At 34.6% G+C, this 20,123-nt stretch overlaps 1 protein-coding gene across 1 annotated transcript; it reads right to left on the bottom strand.

The window, feature by feature from the left end:
- Positions 1 to 366: 366 nt before the first annotated feature.
- cbln4 (cerebellin 4 precursor) lies at positions 367 to 19,650 on the bottom strand. Its single transcript, NM_001110391.1, is given in 3 exon segments — positions 367 to 1,001; positions 3,652 to 3,768; positions 18,963 to 19,650. Coding segments are annotated over 3 exon segments (600 nt in total). The 5' UTR covers positions 19,248 to 19,650; the 3' UTR covers positions 367 to 803.
- Positions 19,651 to 20,123: the final 473 nt, after the last annotated feature.

Here is a 20,123-nt window from a genome sequence, read left to right as displayed (position 1 = left end):
ACCTCCAGAATCAAGAGCGCCTGTGCTCCACGTCTGTCACCTTCAAACGCCACCGCGCGTTCACTGCCTGTCAGGATTGCTTTCTGAAGCGCAAGTCTTTTATTAGATGAAGAACAGATTGACGCAGCTTCTCCAACTGCAGCAAATTTCATTTTTACTGTTGATTTCTGGCGCCAGTTAATCAGGAAGTGACGAGTTAATTCGCATTTTTAGATGGAAACATAGCTATTGAATTCCATAGTATTTTTTGTTCCTACTATGGACCTCAATGGCTGCTTCTTCCCAACATTCCTCAAAATTTATTGCTTTGCATCCAAAAAAAAGAAAGAAATTCATAAACGTTCAGAACCGCTTGAGTGTAAGTAGTTAGTGAAGAAATGTTTATTTTTGGGTTGAACTGCCAAACCAACTATTTCAGGAACTGTGAGAAAAGATTTGATGTTGACATTATGAAAACATAACCTTTTTTTTTTTTTTAGAATAGCATAATAGAGGCCATTTTCACAGATGTTTCACTATAAAACACTCTAAGTAAAACAAAACACAAGTACGAACGAATCGAACAAACGTGATGTTGAACATCCTTGGATTCACGAAGAGCGACTTGCAGCAGAAAGTGATATTGCACTGAATTACATGTCCCCCTTCTCCAGATTCACTGCCATTGACACATTTTTCCAGTAGTCCGTAGACAACAGCTGAATGAATGTCTGGAGCTATCACTCCATTTGAGGGCCTCCGATTAATGCTGAAGGGCCGATTACACAATGACGACGGGACAGAAATGGTGAAGTACTTCTGCTTTACAGGGGGAAAACAAGAAAGCCAGAAAAGGTGGAGTACTGCCATCCGCCTACCAGATTCCCCTTCTCCAGTTTCAGATAAACCTTGTCTTCTTTATTCAGGTGCAAAAGGACTCCGTTGGTGGCGGCTTCACGCGTCACGTCTTTATCGCCGGCGAAGGCAGAGATGACTGGTTTTCCATTTAGCATTAAATTCACCTGGAGCACAAACACAGAGATATAAAAAGAAAATCAATGCAAAAATCTCAACTGTGACGAGATCAATTTCAGAAAAAAATATTGTGTCATGAATCTCCTTTTGTGATGGCCACTTGGATTTTTTATTGCTAACATTTATTTACACCGAGGTTTTTTCTCATAGCACTTGACTTGAAGTCTGCTTGCAATGCATTATAGAAATATTCATAATGCCTTACATTGCTGTCCACTAAATGTTTTCTATAACCAATCAGGTTGCGAATTATATGTTAACAATTGGGAGTTTTTTGGTTAGTTTGCGTATTTTGTTTAGGTCAAACTATACTAATTTATACTAAAACGATCTAATTTGCCTTTACTTTTTGGCTATATGTAAAAACAAACACCTATTGTGACACTTATGATGTCTTTCAGTGCTGTAGATCAGTCTGTTGGTGTGATTATACACTACCCGACAAAAGTCTTGTCACCTATCCAAGTTTTAGGAACAACAAATAATAACTGGACTTCTAGTTGATCATTTGGTATCAGAAGTGGCTTATATGAAAGGCAAAGGCCTCTAGATTAGGTTTATTTTACCAAAATAAAATATGATCAAGCCTTGATTTTTAATTATTTAATTAGGACAGTAAGGTCTGACTCTGCTTAGACACTTAACAGAAATAATGTACAGTATAGAATATAAAGTCATGCTGCAGTGGAAAAAATAATGAATATTGGAGGACTGCATTCATACATCTCTGCAATAAGTCAAACAACTTATTAATAAAGTCATCTGGAATGGCAAAGATACAGTTCTTGCAGGACTCCCAGAGTTCATTAAGATTCTTTGGATCCATTTTCAATGCCTCCTCCATCTTACCCCAGACATGCTCAATAATGTTCATTTATGGTGACTGGGCTGGCCAATCCTCAATCCTCGAGCAACTTTACCTTTTTTGCCTTCAGGAACTTTGATGTGGAGAAAGAGCACTATCCTGCTGAAGAATTTGCCCTCTCCTGTGGTTTGTAATGTAATGGGCAGCAGAAGTGTCTTGATACCTCAGGCTGTTAATGTTGCCATCCACTCTGCAGATCTCTCGCACGTCTCCATACTGAATGTAACCCCAAACCATGATGTTTCCTTTACCACACTTGACTGATTTCTATTAGAATCTTGGGTCCATGCAAGTTCCAGTAGGTCTCCTGCAGTATTTGTGATGATTGGGATGCAGTTCAACAGATGATTCATCAGAAAAATCTACCTTTTGGAATTTATTTGCTGCTCTTACAACTCAACGACAAGACTTTTGTCAGGTAGTGTCCAGTCAAATGTATATTTAGGTTATCTAATATTTGAATTAATTGTATTATTTAAGATACAGATCAGAGCAAACTTTCTTAACTAATAAAAGAGCATGTGCTCCTCTCGAAATTAGTTTAAAAATAAACTTCACCTAACAAAACATCAAAATAGTCAAATTAATGCTTTTATGAATAAAAGGCTTTAATAAACATACCTTATAATTATGAAGGGACTATTTTAAGGACAATATTATCACATTTTTAAATATTTTATTTTTTTAATATTAAATTATTTAGTTAAATATAAAGTAACCTAAAGCATGAGAAAATTGTACTATTAGAAATTTAAAGGTGCAGTAGGTGATCTTCCACAATGCTAACAGCTTAGCATAAATATCTGAATCACAGTCCCTCCCCTGCCATCTAGAGCCACGCCTCCTTAAACACAAACACGGCAAAAGAACCCTCTCTCATGTGTTAAAAGCGACTAGTGCTTGTCAGGCGGCATGCAAGCCAACTGACATGCTATTTCAAACTGAATATTAGAGTTGCATGGTAAACAATATAGGGAGAGACTAGGCAGAATAGCGGTATTTACTTGTGTTTTGTTGTTAAACTAATTAAAATCTACATTATTGATGCTGTAAAAGGTCCCTTATGAAACTGAAAATAGTCTTATCAATCTTTCATCAGAAGGTTTTAGTGTGAGAACAACACTTCTGTGAAGATAAAACCCCTTTGGTTTTAAACCAGAACATTACCTGTCTAAGAGAAATCCTTCGGACATGGTGTCATTCTTTCTCCAGCGTGCAAAGGTAACTCCAATATTGATTCAGGTTTTTAAAAAGTTTAGATTCAGCAGGTTTTTACCGATCGTGCGTGAATGCGGGGCAGTCGGCAGAGATGCGTGCAAACGGCTGTGCAGAAATTTACATCTGTATTTGCAGATTAGGCTACTTATCGGAATTATGAGAGATGTCTGTCCGACTCTATTTAATTGGATGAACATTTTTTTTGGTTTTATGCCTTACCCAAAATATAAAAATACATATAAACACATTTAGATCATTTACTGTAACCATTACTATTAGCCTGTGAAGAGACTTTCAACCAAAAATCACCTATTACTAATCACCACAAATCACCTACTACACCTTTACCTGACATTGATTTTTTTTAATCGGAATCATTCATTGTAATATATTAAAACTTCATTGTACTGTAATGCATTCTAATTATATATTAAAATTGCATTATTCATACAGACCCACACACTATTTCTACATCCTCTAACTCAGATATGATTTTAAAATGAAGGCGATCAAATATTGTCTTTCTGTAAGAAACACATAAAAGCTTTGCTCACCTGTATAGTCTGGCTCTGGTACACTTTAATAACGTGGAAGTTAAAGCTGTAGACTCCTTTCCGGGGACAAAGAAAGACAGATTCCAATGTGAAATAGTTTCCAATGTTGACAAGAACCTGCAAAAAGGGCATTTCAGAGAGATTAGAGCAGACAGAGCTTTCAGCACATACACACACGCACACATACACATTCAGACAAATACAGTACAGTGCCCAGCAAAATGATACAACCAGAAAATGTACAATAAATCTTGCTGCCTTTCTAGATGGCCTTTTTAATACGTTTCATCACAACAACAGTAAACATAATAACAACATATACCAATAAACTAAGAAAAACAAAAAAGAAGGCAAGATTATATTACAAATGATCCACATCCTACAAAAGCTAAATATAAAACACACCAAAAATGGGAAGATGGGAACAGAAATCTCACTAATACCTCCAAATCCATTAAAGGAACACTCCACTTTTTTGGAAAAGGCAAATTTTACTACTACCAGAGTAAAACAGTTGAATTTTACCATTTTTTAATCCAGTCAGCTGATCTCAGGGTGTGGCAGAAGCACTTTTAGCTTAGCTTAGCATAAATCACTGAATCGGATTAGACCATTAGCATCTGCTCAGATAAATGTAATAATTTTCTTATTCCTATGTTTTGTGGTGCATGCTGGCACGTGCATTTGATTCGCTCTCTACTGCATTTCTCTAGGCTGAGGCTGATTTATATTTATATTAGTGTACGAATATGGTCAGGTATAGCCTGTGTAATCGCAGACCCTTCGCCATGGCTGGCATCGACGCTGACTTGCACCTTTAAAAAAAAATGTAACTACACCATCATGACGATAGGTACTGCAAGCCCCGTGGTTGGTTGATTTGAAGCAGTGACGAGTGTATGCGGGGCAGAGAGCCACGAGAGAGCAGCGATCCTGTTGGAGCGAGTGTTTACAAGTGTTGTGTCCCCTAAAGGCAGTCCATTTGGATACTTTTGTTTTGTGTTTACCTTATGACTTAAGTTGTAGCACATTCACTGGTTCCTGCCCTAAAATGAGCGAGTTTTAGCTACTTGTACATTAAGGTAGCGTTCAGAAAAAACAAAACACCAGCGAAGAAACTCGATACAGAGGAACATCAAAACCCACTGCAAGCTAGCGTTTCAGAAGTGTTATTGCAGAGCAACACAAACAGAACACAGAAATATAAATGAATGACTACGTGCAAAAGGCAGGCACTGTGTGTGGGCCATGGTCAATCCCTCAACGCAGAACTATAAATCGTTGATTCATTTTGACAAAAGTTATAAACATTGAAATGTTTATAACTTTCAAATGTGAATTTTAATAGGAATAATAAACAGCAGAAAACGGTCAAACTACTTGCCCTACAAACTAGTGCGTTCATGAATATACAGACAAAGCAGAATAATATAATGAGAAAGCCTAATAAAACTAGCTTTTGATTTCACATGAACTTTAAATCAAACATTAACAGCCTCAAATGTCCTGCAGCAGGATTAAAACTCAGCGTTCTCCAGACTGATGAAAATTCAGGTCCTGTTCAGCAAACTTGATTGAATTGAACATGAAAAAGAAAGTGTATTTACTGTCTTCCTTTCACTCTCAGACATGAAGCTAGTCTGTTCACTGTCCTCACACAGGTACGCTGGTCCATGGCGCTCTCGCTTTTGATCTTTGCTTTATTAAAGCTGAAGAAGAGCCCAAACAAAAAGAGACAGCTCATGCTTGTTCAGCTTTTTTATGAACAGCCGCAAACACACAGGCTACAAACACTGAGCTCCAGAAGTCTGAGAGCTGCGGGATTTCTTTTCATTTTAACCTGGAAATGAAAAGAGGGTTTTAGATTCTGAAAGCATTCAGGCAAAGGGAAGGTACTCATGTAAAATGGATGAGTTGTATTGTTAAGCCTGGTTTATACTCGACGCGTCCACTAGCTTGCTTGAGCGCGCATGGCAAATGTGACATCATCGATGTGTTAGCAGAGGTTCACTTTGGGTGCGCGTGACATGATTTCGGCTGGCAGAACGCATTATTTTTTTTGAGACTCGAGCGCGAAAAGTTTGAACAGTTTGCACAGTGGCGCATTTGATTTGAGTTCAATATGAAACACTTTGAAGAGATTTTGCCTGAAATGGGTACAACTGTACAGACACCTTTTTGATCCGTGATATTAGAGATAGCCAGGGCCCGGTTTTTCAAAAGTAATCCACAAGGATTTTGGATAACGGATTGGATCAAATCTTGAAAACGGGTTTTTCAAAAGTAAAAACGGATTACATAATCGGATTAGATCAAGTAATCAAATCTGTTTTTGATCCGGATCAAACCTTTATTTTGGGTCTTTCAGCCCTTTTTGGTAGGATTTAGATCACTTTGATCCAAAAAGTCTGGATTAAACTGATCCCATCAGAAGGGTGGATTCAGCGTGGATTACATGCCCAAAATGTAATGAAAACTTTAAAAATGTATCAAATAATACATTTGTATCATGCAGAATCTTACAAGATATACTATTTATTCATAAGGTTTTAATTGTATTTTTTCATCCGTCAGGCTACATTGATAAGGTAGGCTTTAACGTATTCGGCCTTTGAGTATAGGCCTACAGCAAAGTAGAAAGAGTTTGGCCTCATATTAATACTCCCCCAAACAGCTGTTAAAAATTGACCGAAAAAATACTTTTTATTCTGTCACTAATTGATATATATATTCATCACAATAGAATTTTTTTGTTTTTTTACAATATTTATTAATGATGCATGCAATGAAAAGGAAAATCCATAGTTTTTTTTTTTTAAATCACTTTTAACAATTGTAAAAAGAGACTGAAAGAGCAGAAGCACAGCTTCGTCTGGCAAATGAACAACTGACTCTGACCAAACTGCAGCAAACCAATGCCAGACTTGAGATCCGCCTCCTAAAAGCTGCGCTCAGACAAGCTGGTCTCTCCTCATCAGATGAAGAAGTCTAAAATTATTGTGGAGTTTTTGACTTTAAGTCTTTTTTAATTCAATACATCTATGTTTGAAACTTGTTATAAATATCCTCAATGTACAGTGTTTGTGTTGTAGGTCTCAGATGAGCGGACTGCTGAAAAGGATGGGGTGGGGTTTTTCTTGTTTTTATTTATTTATTTATTTTTTTTTTAAATGTGTGTGTTTTCATTTTAAATTAAATCAAGGTTATATTGACCCCACAATGGATATTCTACTTGTTGCTCTTTACATATCTATAGTTCTACATTGTGATGTTTTCCTGTTTGAGCGCTGGTTATCCAGATTTGGTGATCCGGATCAGATTGATCCAATGCGATGTTGTTTTGAAAAACTTTCTTGATCATGGATCGCAAAATAAGAATTACTGAATCCAGAATTATTTTATCCGGATTAAACCTTTTGAAAAACCGAGCCCAGATCAATAATTCTCAGCTAGAAATTGCAACAGCCATGGAAAAGAAGGAAAGTTTTTGTTAAAATATTTGGAAAAACCTGAGGGATAAGTTTGTTAAAGCCAAAAGAGGACATGGCAAAAGTGGAGACCAGGTACACAATTACAGAAAAATGTTTCCCCACTGTTTATAGGTTTTACACTGATGAAAATATTACAGTTTTGAATTTAAAAAATGTAATAGTTACAAAACTATAATTAATGAACACATTTATTCTTTGATAACTGGAAGGAGATGACTTCTGTGTGGAGTTTGCATGTTCTCCCTGCATTCATGTGGTTTCCTCCGGGTGCTCCGGTTTCCCTCACAGTCTAAAGACATGCGGTACAGGTAAATCCGGTAAGTTAAATTGTTCGTGGTGTATGTGTGTGAATGAGTGTGTATGGATATTTCCTAGAGATGGGTTGCAGTAGGTCGGAAGGCAGGCGGCTAAACAGATCAAACACATCAACCAATGGAGTCTTTCTTTACACATTTTAAACCAAGCATTTTGACTGTCACTTTCAGATTTTGGGGTCTTCATTGTACTATAAGCGATGCATGAATATTTATAGCTCAGCGCAGCCGTTGATGCTGAACTCCCTGCGTCTGTAAAGCCAACAAAGACTTTCCACATAAACTAGCAGTGATAATGAAGCAAGATGATACTCAGCAGCCCAAACACTCTTTTTTAGCTTCACAGAAAGATTCACAAGCGTTTCCCAGACCGGTGACTGGACGCTCTTATGAGGGCTACTGGACACTTCGCACTTTTTCACCTTATTTGCTCAGTTTCCTGCAGCCAAAGCAATAAGAGGCCAATAATGGCTCCTCAAGGGCAAAATGTACACCGCTTCTGTGCGTCTCAGCAAAAAGAGACAAGCTTATCCTGGGCTATCCAGAGAAATCTGGAGGAATTAAAGGAATAAATCATGCCTAAATGCAATTTGAGTTGCTCGTGCTCAAGTTGTTGCAAACTTGTTTGTCGTTGGTTTTTCTGTGCTGTTATTTTAAGTGTCGCTGAGAGACTGTTATCACTGTTAATAATATTTTTGTATCAGATATTAGTTTATATTTTTGGTTTTGTTTATTTGGTCATTTTATTATGTTTTTTAGAAATATATCGATGTTATGTATTTGTGTTATTTGTGCTCTGTTTGTGTTTCTCTCTCTCTCTCTCTCTCTCTTTCACATTTCACATAGGTGCTATATTGGCATGACAAATAACTGTACATTCGTATTGCCAAAGCAGTGCAGCGCCGCTGCGTACAGACAAGACAGTGCAAAAAGGGCAGTAGTGCAAACAAATATGAACATAAAATATAATATAGAAATAAAGAAAAGAAATGTAAAAAATAAAAATAGATTAATAAAAATAACAATATATCAGTAAAAATAAAATATTAATAAAAATAAAAATAGATTAATGGTAATTTGTGAAACAGGATAAAAGTGGTGACAATAATATAAACAGTAAGTCCACAAGTAAAGAGTTCCAGTTGTGTGTTGGAGACAGTGGAGCGGATCATTGTGGGTTCCTCAGACGGTGGCAGGAGTGCACAAACTGAGCTGCTAACACACAGCAGCATACACACTCCCCCAGGAGGAAGGGCAGTTTCTCATTGTTTGACAGGGACTCAAAGTTTTTGTGTGTGTGTGTGAGTTTCGGGTAGAACTTCTCCCGGATCTCTGAGTATTTTGTGCACTCCGTAAGGAAGTGCAGTTCTGTTTCAATCGGCTGCTGAGGGCAGTGTGGGCACAGCCGCTCCTCCACCGGCAGCCATGTTTGTCTGTGCCGGCCCGTCTTTATGGCCAGCTGGTGTCCGCTGAGTCTGTATCTGCTCAGGGTGTTCCTCAGACCTTTATCTGTCACTGTGTGAAGATAGTCAGCCAGAGTATATTGTCTCTATATTGTCTATATTGTCTCTCTCTCTCTCTCTCTCTCTCTCTCTCTCTCTCTCTCTCTCTCTCTCTCTCTCTCTCTCTCTCTCTCTCTCTCTTTCTCTCTCTCTCTCTCTCTGTTGCTCTTTTTTTCTGTATCTGCTTTCATTATTCTCAGGTTCCGTTCATTGGTCTATTCAGCTGTCCATCATTTCCTACCCCGGTTACGTCACTCTTACGTCACATCCAGTAAGCAAAGACCACCCGTCATAAAAGCGCACTTCAGATCACTCACCAGCCCCTTCCTTCCCTTTTCTTTTTCCGCTTGTTTGTGTTTATATCGTTACATTACTAAAGAACCCTGTTTAACTGTGTATTTTGTTTTTGCTCGTTTCTGTGTGCACATTATCCCTCCGTTATTCGTATATCATTCCATTTCTCAGTTAACATTGTTTACGAGGCTTGGACAAAGCGTACAGGTAAGAAGGTCACGTGACATACATTTTGCAACACATAGTACTACTCTTCTGTATAGTACATTAGATTAGGGGCAAACGCCACCCCTTGAACTTTTTGGATAGATAGAGTAGACAGTCAGGACATAGAAGACTCTTCGCCTGTTAATTATTTTGTTTTCACATAGTTAGTTAGTTAGATGCTTTTGGAATTCTGGTTCATTTCATTTCTTAACCGCCACCCTCGTCCCTTCTGCCAGCTCTCCTGTTTTTTTTTCCTGTCTTTGTATTTGTCTTAGTGTTGTATATATTCATTCATTCATTCATTCATTTTCTTGTCGGCTTAGTGCCTTTATTACCCATCTCTGGGAAACATCCACACACACATTCACACACACACACTCATACAGTACACTACAGACAATTTAGCCTACCCACTTCACTTGTACTGCAAGCCTTTGGACTGTGGGGAAAACCGTAGCACCCAGAGGAAACCCACGTGAATGCAGGTAGAACATGCAAACTCCACACAGAAACACCAACTGAGCTATGGCTCGAACCAGCGACCCACTACCTACTGCGTCACTGCTTCATTGTTGTATTTATTGTATTTGCTTCTTTACATTTTCTTTATTTTGATTAATTTGTTGTATTTGTTCACATTTGGGTATTGAAAATAAATTAATGTATTTTTGGTAGCTACTTTGGTTGTCTTTTGCTCTTATTCACTATCTGTAAAAATATATATATTTTAATTGCACATAAATGTCAGACCCCATTCCCTAGATGAACATCAGGGGTTTGTAACAATCAATATCTCAAAAAAAAAAAAAAAACTATTTCTTGGCAGCTAGCTGAAAGTGAAGTTTTTTTCAAGTTTCTTAACGTTAATGGTAGCTTGATTTCATGTTACCATTAACGTTTTTTTTTTATTTATTTATTATAGAATCCTACTTTTATGAACTAAAAAGAGATTTTGAAAATTCACTGAAAAATATTTGCAGTGGAAACAAAATTCGGTTTTGTCTTTCGTTTCTCTGTTATTTTAGTGTCGCTGAGAGTCTTCTTCTTATAATATACTTCGAAAGATGAAGTTAAGATGCAATTCTTTTATTTTTGCATAAAAAGCAGAAGTGGATTTAGCTGGTTTTGACGCAAAAGAAAATGTATCTTGTTAAAAACCAAAGAATTGTCTAGAGTGGCATTAATGAAAAAAAGTTATTTAATTTACTAGCTAATAACCTTATAATTATTTATTAAATTAAACTTCTGAACCTTATTAGAGGAGTCTAACAGAAAATACTCATTTACAAAAACAGAGATCTGATGGATTTAGAGGGTTTTGCATCTGAACTCTTCAGTGTTTTATCAGTTCTTTTTTTTATTTTCTGTTTTGCCAAAATTTGTACGTTTTTATAACTTAGTAAAACTATAAAAATATATATATATTCACTAAAAAATATGTCATAAAAAAGGATATTCTCTACAAAACGTGCTATTAAATTACACAAACATTAAATTTGGCAGATAAATCAAAATTGTACTTTCTTTCAAAACGTTCTTCTATATTTTTATTAGTGTAGTAAAAAATGAAACATTGATTTTTAATTATTCTTTCAAGTAACAATTGTATTTTATGTATAGTTTTACTTTCTTAGCATTTTATTAAAATATATTAATTTGTAATAATTGTGAAATTGTTGTGAGTTAATGTAATATGAATACATGTTAATGTCTAAAATGTTTCAAAAAACGTAAACTAAATAAAAAATGATATTGGTTATATTATAAAATATAAGACTTAAAATTATTTTACCATAAAATAAATGGGCGGTGACGCTGTGGCACAGTGGGCAGTGCTGTCGCCTCACAGCAAGAAGGTCGCTAGTTAGTTGGTGTTTCTGTATGGAGTTTGCCTGTTCTCCCCGCGTTTGCATGAGTTTCCTCTGGGTGCTCCGGTTTCCCCCACAGTCTAAAGACATGCAGTACAGGTGAATTGGGTAGGCTAAATTGTCCGTAGTGTTTGAATGTGAATAAGAGTGTATGGATGTTTTCCAGAGATGGGTTGCAGCTGGAAGGGCATCCGCAACATAAAACGTGCTGGATAAGTTGGTGATTCATTCCCCTGTGGCGACCCCGAATCAATAAAGGGACTAAGCCAAAAAGAAAATGAATGAATGAAAATAAATGGTGTTTTTGAATTTGTGTTTTGTCAAGGAACTTTGTATTTGTCACGAATAAACACTTTGTGAATAAATTTATCTTGTTTTGGTAAAAAAAAACTAGGTTGTTGCTAAATCAGACACAGTTTTAGCCAGAAGTGAACAAGAATTATTTATATTATTCATTAAAATTCCCATTTTTTGTATTTTATTAACGTCTACCCAAACCCTAAACCCAACTATACACAGTACATCACAGTAAATATTAGTTATTGTTTTACAGTGTTACAAAAATGATGCTAAATTGATGGCGTATCCACAGCTGTATCCTATTTAGACTACACCATAAAACAGAAACATGATTAAAGTACATAAAATTATGATTTTGGATTATTTGTACAAGTTGGGATTTGAACCCAAAAGTCATTTGAAGCACAGTAACAGCATGCACATGCCCAGTCCACTAGGCCACATGAGAGACACGTTTTTCTGACCCTGGCAGTCAAATCCAAATTCGCCAGGTCTCGCAACGCTTCTGAACTGATCAATGATTTGAATCGCTTTAGTCACGTGACTTGGGTGTTTCGGATCATGCTTCGGGGTGCAGTGTTTCGAAGAACTTGCGCTTCGGGATCTCGACACTGTGTTGAAACACGTCAGCCATCCCTAACAGAATTGGCTTTTAGTTTATTTTTGCATTTTTATTTTAAATATTTTTATTTTTTAATATCAAAAAATAAATAAATTAAGTGTTTTTGTAATTTTTATACAATTTGGGGCATGTTAAAAGTAAACTGAATAATTAAAATTACATATTTTATTGCCAGAAGCGAAAAAAAAAGAGTATTTGAACATTTAAAAATGTTTTTTAAAACATTAGTTTCTAGTTTTTAGTTCTTTTGTTTTTATTAACTAACTTGTGCGTCAAGCAACAGAAAGATCAAGAAATTCATAAAAAGTTCATAAAGATGAGCCTTCTGAAGCCAGACAGTAGCTTCAGATCAAAATGCAAGTCTTATTCACTCATATTATTTCTAGAAATAGACCATTGAATTTGAAACTCGCATGAGTCAGAAGAATCAGTCTAATCCACAAACAAATCACTCTGAAGACTCTGTTACTTCTCTCAGTGAATAATGAACTTCAGCAAATACCTGAAGCCTTGGAAAATAAACAAGCTATTTTAAACCACATTGATGCCTTGTATGCATTTACATCATCAGTCAACATCCATCGCAAAAACATCGTCAAAATGTCTTCTTTTGTTTCACTTTCGTGACAAACTGATTTAAAACAGGACGGTGAGTTAAACCGTTTTAGTGCAGGGGTGTCCAAACTCGGTCTTGGAGGGATGGTGTCCTGTTGAGTTTAACCCAAACTTGCTTCAACACACCTGCCAGGAAGTTTCTGGTATATCTAGTAAGAGCTTGATTAGCTAGTCTAGGTATGTTTGATTAAAGTTGGAGCCAAACTCTCCAGGACACCAGCCCTCCAGGACCAAGTTTGGACACCCCTGGTTTAGTGTGTATTATAATATCATAATTGTTGCTTTAATGATATGCGAGCTGACATTATACCCCAAGGTTAATGCGCATTGCCAGTAAATACATTCTAGTAAATCTCCAGCATGTGCTTTCAGGTGGAGCAGCAGTTAGGAGTTAGCAATTGTTTTGTACATTGCACAGTATTTTACTGTAATATGAATAGTTTAGTGTGTAACAGTAGGGCGGGATGATGGATCAGTGGTTATATAGTTTGTTTGAGCCCTGGCTGCGCCACTTGGCATTTCTCTGTGGAGTTTGCATGTTTTTCCTGTGTTGGCGTGGGTTTCCTCTGGGTGCTTCGGTTTACCCCACAGTCCAAAGACAAGCGCTATAGGTGAATTGGGTAAATTAAATTGGCCATAGTGTTTGAGTATGTGTGTAAATACGAAAGTGTATGGGTGTTTTCTAGTACTGGGTTGCAGCTGGAAGAGCATCTGCTGGAATAGTTGGCGGTTCATTCTGCTTTGGCGACCCCTGAATGAATGTATTACAGTAATCCAGTATGCTTCTCTATTTTAAAGTTGCATTGTAGGAAATATCCTCTTGGCAGCAATAAAAAGGTATTTTTAATTTGCTGTGAATCTAAATACAGTAAAAAAATGAGCGTGAATCCTGGCCAACCTTAGAAAATACAGTTATTTACACTTTTGGATAGGTTTACAGTAAGCAGATGAATGAAAGGGTAAATACAAGTAAATTTTGTGTATTGTATTAAGCTACATTGTAGGTGAGAAGGCTAAAACTACTGTATTTTTACAGTAAAGATGTGCAATGCTTTAAATGCATGTACAGCAAGATCAATTGCACTGTAAATATACAGCGTTTCGTTCTGTAAGTTTAATTTACACTAATTTGCTGAAAAAAATCCTACATTGCAGAAGAGTTTATCACTTTAACTGTCTTTCCTTCAGCTAAACCTACGAAACTAAAATCTAAACCTATGAAACTTTCAGGTATTGAATTTCAGGTGCTAGGATGTATCACTCAATAAATGAAGACCTAAGGACAGATGACTTGCAAAGGATAATAACAAATTTGCATCCTGTGTCTATATTTTTAGGCCCAATTATAATTCAATTTTTGTACCCCTACCCCTTTACCTTGCCATTAAAAACGAGTGTGAAGGGGAAGTGCTACAATTTTTACCCCTAAGAATTGGGACAGCACTACAGCACCTGTACACGTCATCAGATATCGCGATCTCATGCTTCATGTGAGATCAGACGATCGCAACTGCTGTAGTTATTCCATTTTTAAATAAAACATTTAAATAAAAAAATAAGCCTGGCTTTTGCTCTAAGCTTAGTTTATGGAACAGCTTCACTTGTTTCAAAAACAGTTTTTTTTTTCAATTTAAAACAGCATCTTTGGATATCTTTTCTGCTGGAGATACTGCTGTCATAAAAAAATAAATAAAAAAACGTAAATGAAAAAATTGTACACATACCACGTTTTGACGGTTTTAAAACCTTGACTTTTTCAAACCGGAGTATACATTGAAAATGGTTATCATCCCATGTCTAGAGCTCATCCTTATGCCCTAATCGCTTAAACCTGTCACTCTCAAGGTTTAACACTTCGAAAGGCATAGACATGAGTCCTTCTGAACAGAACTTTGTGGATTCCCTTGTTTCTAAATGAATCAGCAGTTTTGAATGAATCAAGTGAATGTGTGATCCACTGAATCACTCATTAAGACAGGGATTACTGCCAACTATTGGTGATTTTAGGATCATATTTATAGCTTTTTGTCAGCATTACCCTTTCCTAAAACAGTGATGGAAACTTAACAAGGATTAAAGGACACAAAATGACTAAAAATAAAGATAAGCAGGCACCAAATGCTCAAGTAATCTGAATAATACAAAGCTAAAGTACAGTTTTGTGATTAAGGTGAAAAGTCAAAATGTATAAACTGTAGCAATATTATATTATATTATATTATATTATATTATATTATATTATATTATATTATATTATATTATATTATATTATATTTTATTAATTATATATTATTAATTATATATTATATTATATTATATTATATTATATTATATTATATTATATTATATTATATTAATTATATTATATTAATTATATTAACTATATTATATTATATTATACTATATTATATTATATTATATTAATTATATTATATTAATTATATTATATTATATTATATTATATTATATTATATTATATTATATTATATTATATTATATTATATTATATTATATTATATTATATTATATTATATTATATTACATTTCTTTTTAAACTACACTTTTGCAGCTCTAAACTTATAATAACCCTCACACACATTGTCTGATGAGCATAAGCCAATAGGAGGCATTCAATTACTTGATAAAAATGGTGGAATTGTGTTAAGTGTGTTGCAAATCTTCTCATTAAACTAAAGTACTGAAACTATTCAAGTATGAAAATTGTTTGCATAACTTGATTAATGATATTGACTGTGCAGTCAAATAATACCTGACCTTATTCAAAACTCTTACTTAAAAATGTCTTCTATTATTTGATCGCATTAATAATCAAATACAATAGCAATTTCAAGAGCAATATCAAAATACATACTGTAGATCAACATCAAGAGCAACCATTAGCAATAATATCTGTCATATTGCTGCAATTATATAAAATGATTACTATTTATTAGTAAATTATTAATGTACTAATATTTTTTAATGATTTCCAGTTTCATTTTGTTACAGTTTATAATTTTCCAATTAAAGTAATTAAGTAAATTACAATTTTAAGACAATAAAGATAGCAGATATGATAAATAATATATATCAGATAAGATATAATATAAATAAGGTAAAAAATGTTCAGAGAAATTAATTTTAACACTAATAAAGTATTTGACAAATGTTTATTTAACTTAAAATAAGATATTTTATAACTTTATAACTATAATGTTATAAAACAACAAGTTAAATTAACATAAAACACGTCATGACTTTAAATAAATTATTTTTTAACTTTATTACTACAATTAAAAGTACAGTATTTCAATTTTAAGCTATATGAAACTACCTTATGAAACCTCATTGTAAATGAAATCGGATTTTTTTTTTAATTTTAATGAAATTTAAGTTGAAATAACTTGCAAAGTTAATTTGATTGTACTATAAAAAATAAATCTGCAACTATTAACTTATTGGTTTGTTTGTTTGTTTGTTTGTTTGTTTGAAACTGAAGAGGTGAATTTCTGACCCTTGAGTGAACTTTGCAAAAAACTATGCATTAGTAATATTGAGAGACACACATGATTCATAAAATGTCCCTCCCTTTTCTTTTGGGAAATAATTTAATCATGAAGTACAAACACACGTCGGCCTCATCTCCTGCATAATTTCCCATTCATTTCAAGGATATTGGTAATAAAGGAGTTTAGTTTTCTTCAGGGATGCTCTGTGTTTGATCTGACCCCGCATAATGACGTTGACTCATTAATTCTTCGTCCAAGAAAGCAAACTGAATGAAATCAGGATGAGTCGTGCCTTGCACCGAAAAACACACAGCGAACAGAACACTCACACAAGGACGAGCTTATTTTTAGCGTGTTAAAGTTCATAACAAACGGAATGGGAGACATTCGAAGGCGTAAATTCAGCACATGCATGAATGTTTCAATTAACATTTTTTGTAGTCATAAAGCTTAAAAGTTGAAATTAAGCATTGATGGAGGCGTGAGGAAAAGCCAAAGTGGTTTGTAGGTCGTTCACGACAGAAAATAAGCAATACAATAATAAAAAAAACTCTGCACTTTGCAGTCCTGACATTTTGACTTGTTACTAATGATTGATCACAGTGTTATTTATATAAATCCTGTTTAGATGTGCTGGAAACATATGCTTACATGATTTCAGTGTCAAGCAGACCATTGTTACTTATTATTTATTAATAATTAGGCCGTTCTTACAACAGGACAGCAGTGAATATGAAACATTTTCAGCCCTCTTGTGATTTTTCTTTTTCATATATTTCTCAAATGATGTTTAACAGAGCAAGGAAATTTTCACAGTATGTCTGATAATATTTTTTCTTGTGGAAAAAATCTTATTTGTTTTATTTCAGCAAGAATAAAAGCATTTTTAATTTTTTAAATACATTTTAAGGTCAAAATTATTAGCCCCTTTAAGCTATATATATTTTCGATAGTCTACAGAACAAACCAACATTATTCAATAAATTGCCCAATTACCGTAACCTGCCTAGTTCACCTAATTAACCTAGTTAAGCCTTTAAATGTCACTTTAAACTGTATAGAAGTGAAAAATATCTAGTCAAATATTATTTACTGTCATCAGGGCAAAGATAAAATAAATCAGTTATTAGAAATGAGCTGTTAAAATTAATATTAATAGAAAGGTGTTAAAAAACTCTGTCAAACAGAAATTGGGGAAAAAAAAACAGGGGGGCTAATAATTCTGACTTCAACCGTGTATATACATCTAAATGTAGATATCTAGGATGCCAGCTAAACTATTTATTCCAATAAAAAATAGCTGAAGTTTGAGTTTGACATATAGACCTTAATAATTATTTTCATGCAAAATTGTAAATTACCTCTCCAGTCATCACAATAATTTGATTTAGGATATTATTAGCTGGTGCTTTATGACCTGGCTTAATTATGGCAAATTTAATTATTTTATGTTTGATGCCTGTTGCATTTTCTTTACATATTTAAATCTTTTTAAAAAGGGTGAAATATCTTAATTGCTGCATCTGCCATGATTACAAATAAACTTAACGATTAAGTGTTTCATCTCATTTTAATGATTAATGTCTGTTTCATTCAAAAGAAAACCAAAAACTATTATGTAAAAGTAAAGTCAAGCAAAAACTTAAATATGTTACTAAATAGTGCCTGATACATATATTAAATCAAATTAGTATACTTTAAAGCCTAAACACCGCACAGTCACAACAAAGCCTTCACTGAAAAGTGACTGCATGTACTTTAATTGGTCATCTAGTTTGTATGAATACATATTTATTTTATGAATACCATATTTTTTGGTCAAAACAATGATGCTAATACATTTTTATTCATGGTTGACTTTTACTTTTGCTAATTTAAGCATATTTAATACTGTTTACTGACATTACAGATTACAATTTGAGTCAACTTACAGGTCAACGTGACAACTTACCCCACAAAAATGTGTAGAATTAAATTAATTTGTACCACAAAAAATTATATTGCTACATCTTGCATTCACTGTTGTCTATCGTCTTTGTTGATACAATCAATAATACTGTTTATTGACATTAAAAGTTAAAATGTGAAAATTTACTCCTCAAAAATATATATAAAAAAAAAAATGCTATCAAGATCGTCTGTCAAAAGGTCAGCTAAATTATATACATTATGATCACATGCAATTGCAATACAAATTAATAACTATATAAATACTATATTATATTACGAACAAACAGACACACTCATATTTATATAATAAGTATATATATATATATACATACATACATATATACATACATACATAGGCTACATACATACACACACATATACATACATATATATACATATATATATATATATATATATATATATATATATACATATATATATATATATATATACACACACACACACACACACACACACACACACACATATATATATATATATATATATATATACATATACGTGAAAATCAATATTCGCCCAACTTACGCGCGTCATCTTAGTCTGTAAAAGTCAGATTTCTCTTTAAAAATCACTGCCCTCTTCAATATAGGACGAGTTAAATGAGTAAAACAGCCTTACCTGGTCGAAATAGATGATTCTGGTTTTATTGCTCATCTCGGAGGGCTCGTGGTTGTTGCTTCTCACCGCAGAGAAAGCCACTTTGGAGTTTGCTGCGCGCACGGAGATTCCGAGCGGTGAGGACGAGCTCTTCCAGTCGGCGGGGTTCGAGTCACAAACCACCAGGCATTTGCCCTCCAGGACGATGGGCTCTGTGTCATTCTGAGCCTCGCACAACACAACCAGACACAAAAGAAGAGCCACGGAGTCGACAAACGCCTTCTTACAGCGCTTCACGGACACCATGATGAACTGATGATCTCCGTAGCCAAAATCCAGGCGGCTGTCCGGGTCCCGTCACTGCGCGACTGCTCCGCGTCTGAGCTCGGCGACCGCAAACATCCGTCCGGAGACCCGCTGCTGCTTCACAGATCACCACATACGCGTAGGTGGATGCAGAAACCTCGTGGCTAAAGTCATGTTTTGGATAGTTGCGCTTCCCCGTGTGTTGTTTGTTGATTCGGGTAGTTTTGAACTCCGAGTTTTGGAGAGCTGAAGGTTATCCGCGCGGAGATTATTTACCCGCAAAGCCTGCACGGTGCACACTTTTTGTCCACGTTAGTTTTGCGCCAAATTGTTAAGAGGGGAAAACTAGAGCAAAACCGTGTCCGTGTTTGCAGTTGTACGTTCCCCCTGCTTCTCTCTCTCTTTCTTTCTCTATCCAGATTCAGAAGCGCGCACACCTTTAATGACGCCCAACTCTGTTAACTCGCCTTGACACGCAACATGCCGAGCAACGTCAGAGAAATCTGAATATTTTTCAATATTCACCTGAGAAGCACTGAAGAGAAAACTCGACAAGGACAACTTAATAAAAACTAAATTAATAACATTTATAGTATAATGTCAATTTCTATAGCCTAATTAATATTTAGGCTAATGATATATAAAGAAAGTATTATTGCTATTACATTTCTATAATTATATTTATTATTATATTCAAATGGTAACCATTCTTATTTTTATTATTTATTACCAATAATTATTTTACATTAATTATGATAAAAATAACAGTATTAACGAGCATAATACAATTATTAATATTATATGTATTAATATATTACACATTTTTATTAGCAATATTTATATATATCTACATTGTATTTGGAAAGTATTCATAGT

Source organism: Danio rerio, chromosome 23, assembly GCF_052040795.2.
Source record: "Danio rerio strain M-AB ecotype USA chromosome 23, GRCz13ab, whole genome shotgun sequence".
In the NCBI taxonomy this organism is placed as follows: Eukaryota; Metazoa; Chordata; class Actinopteri; order Cypriniformes; family Danionidae; genus Danio; species Danio rerio.
This window is presented reverse-complemented; position numbering and strand designations above follow the sequence as displayed.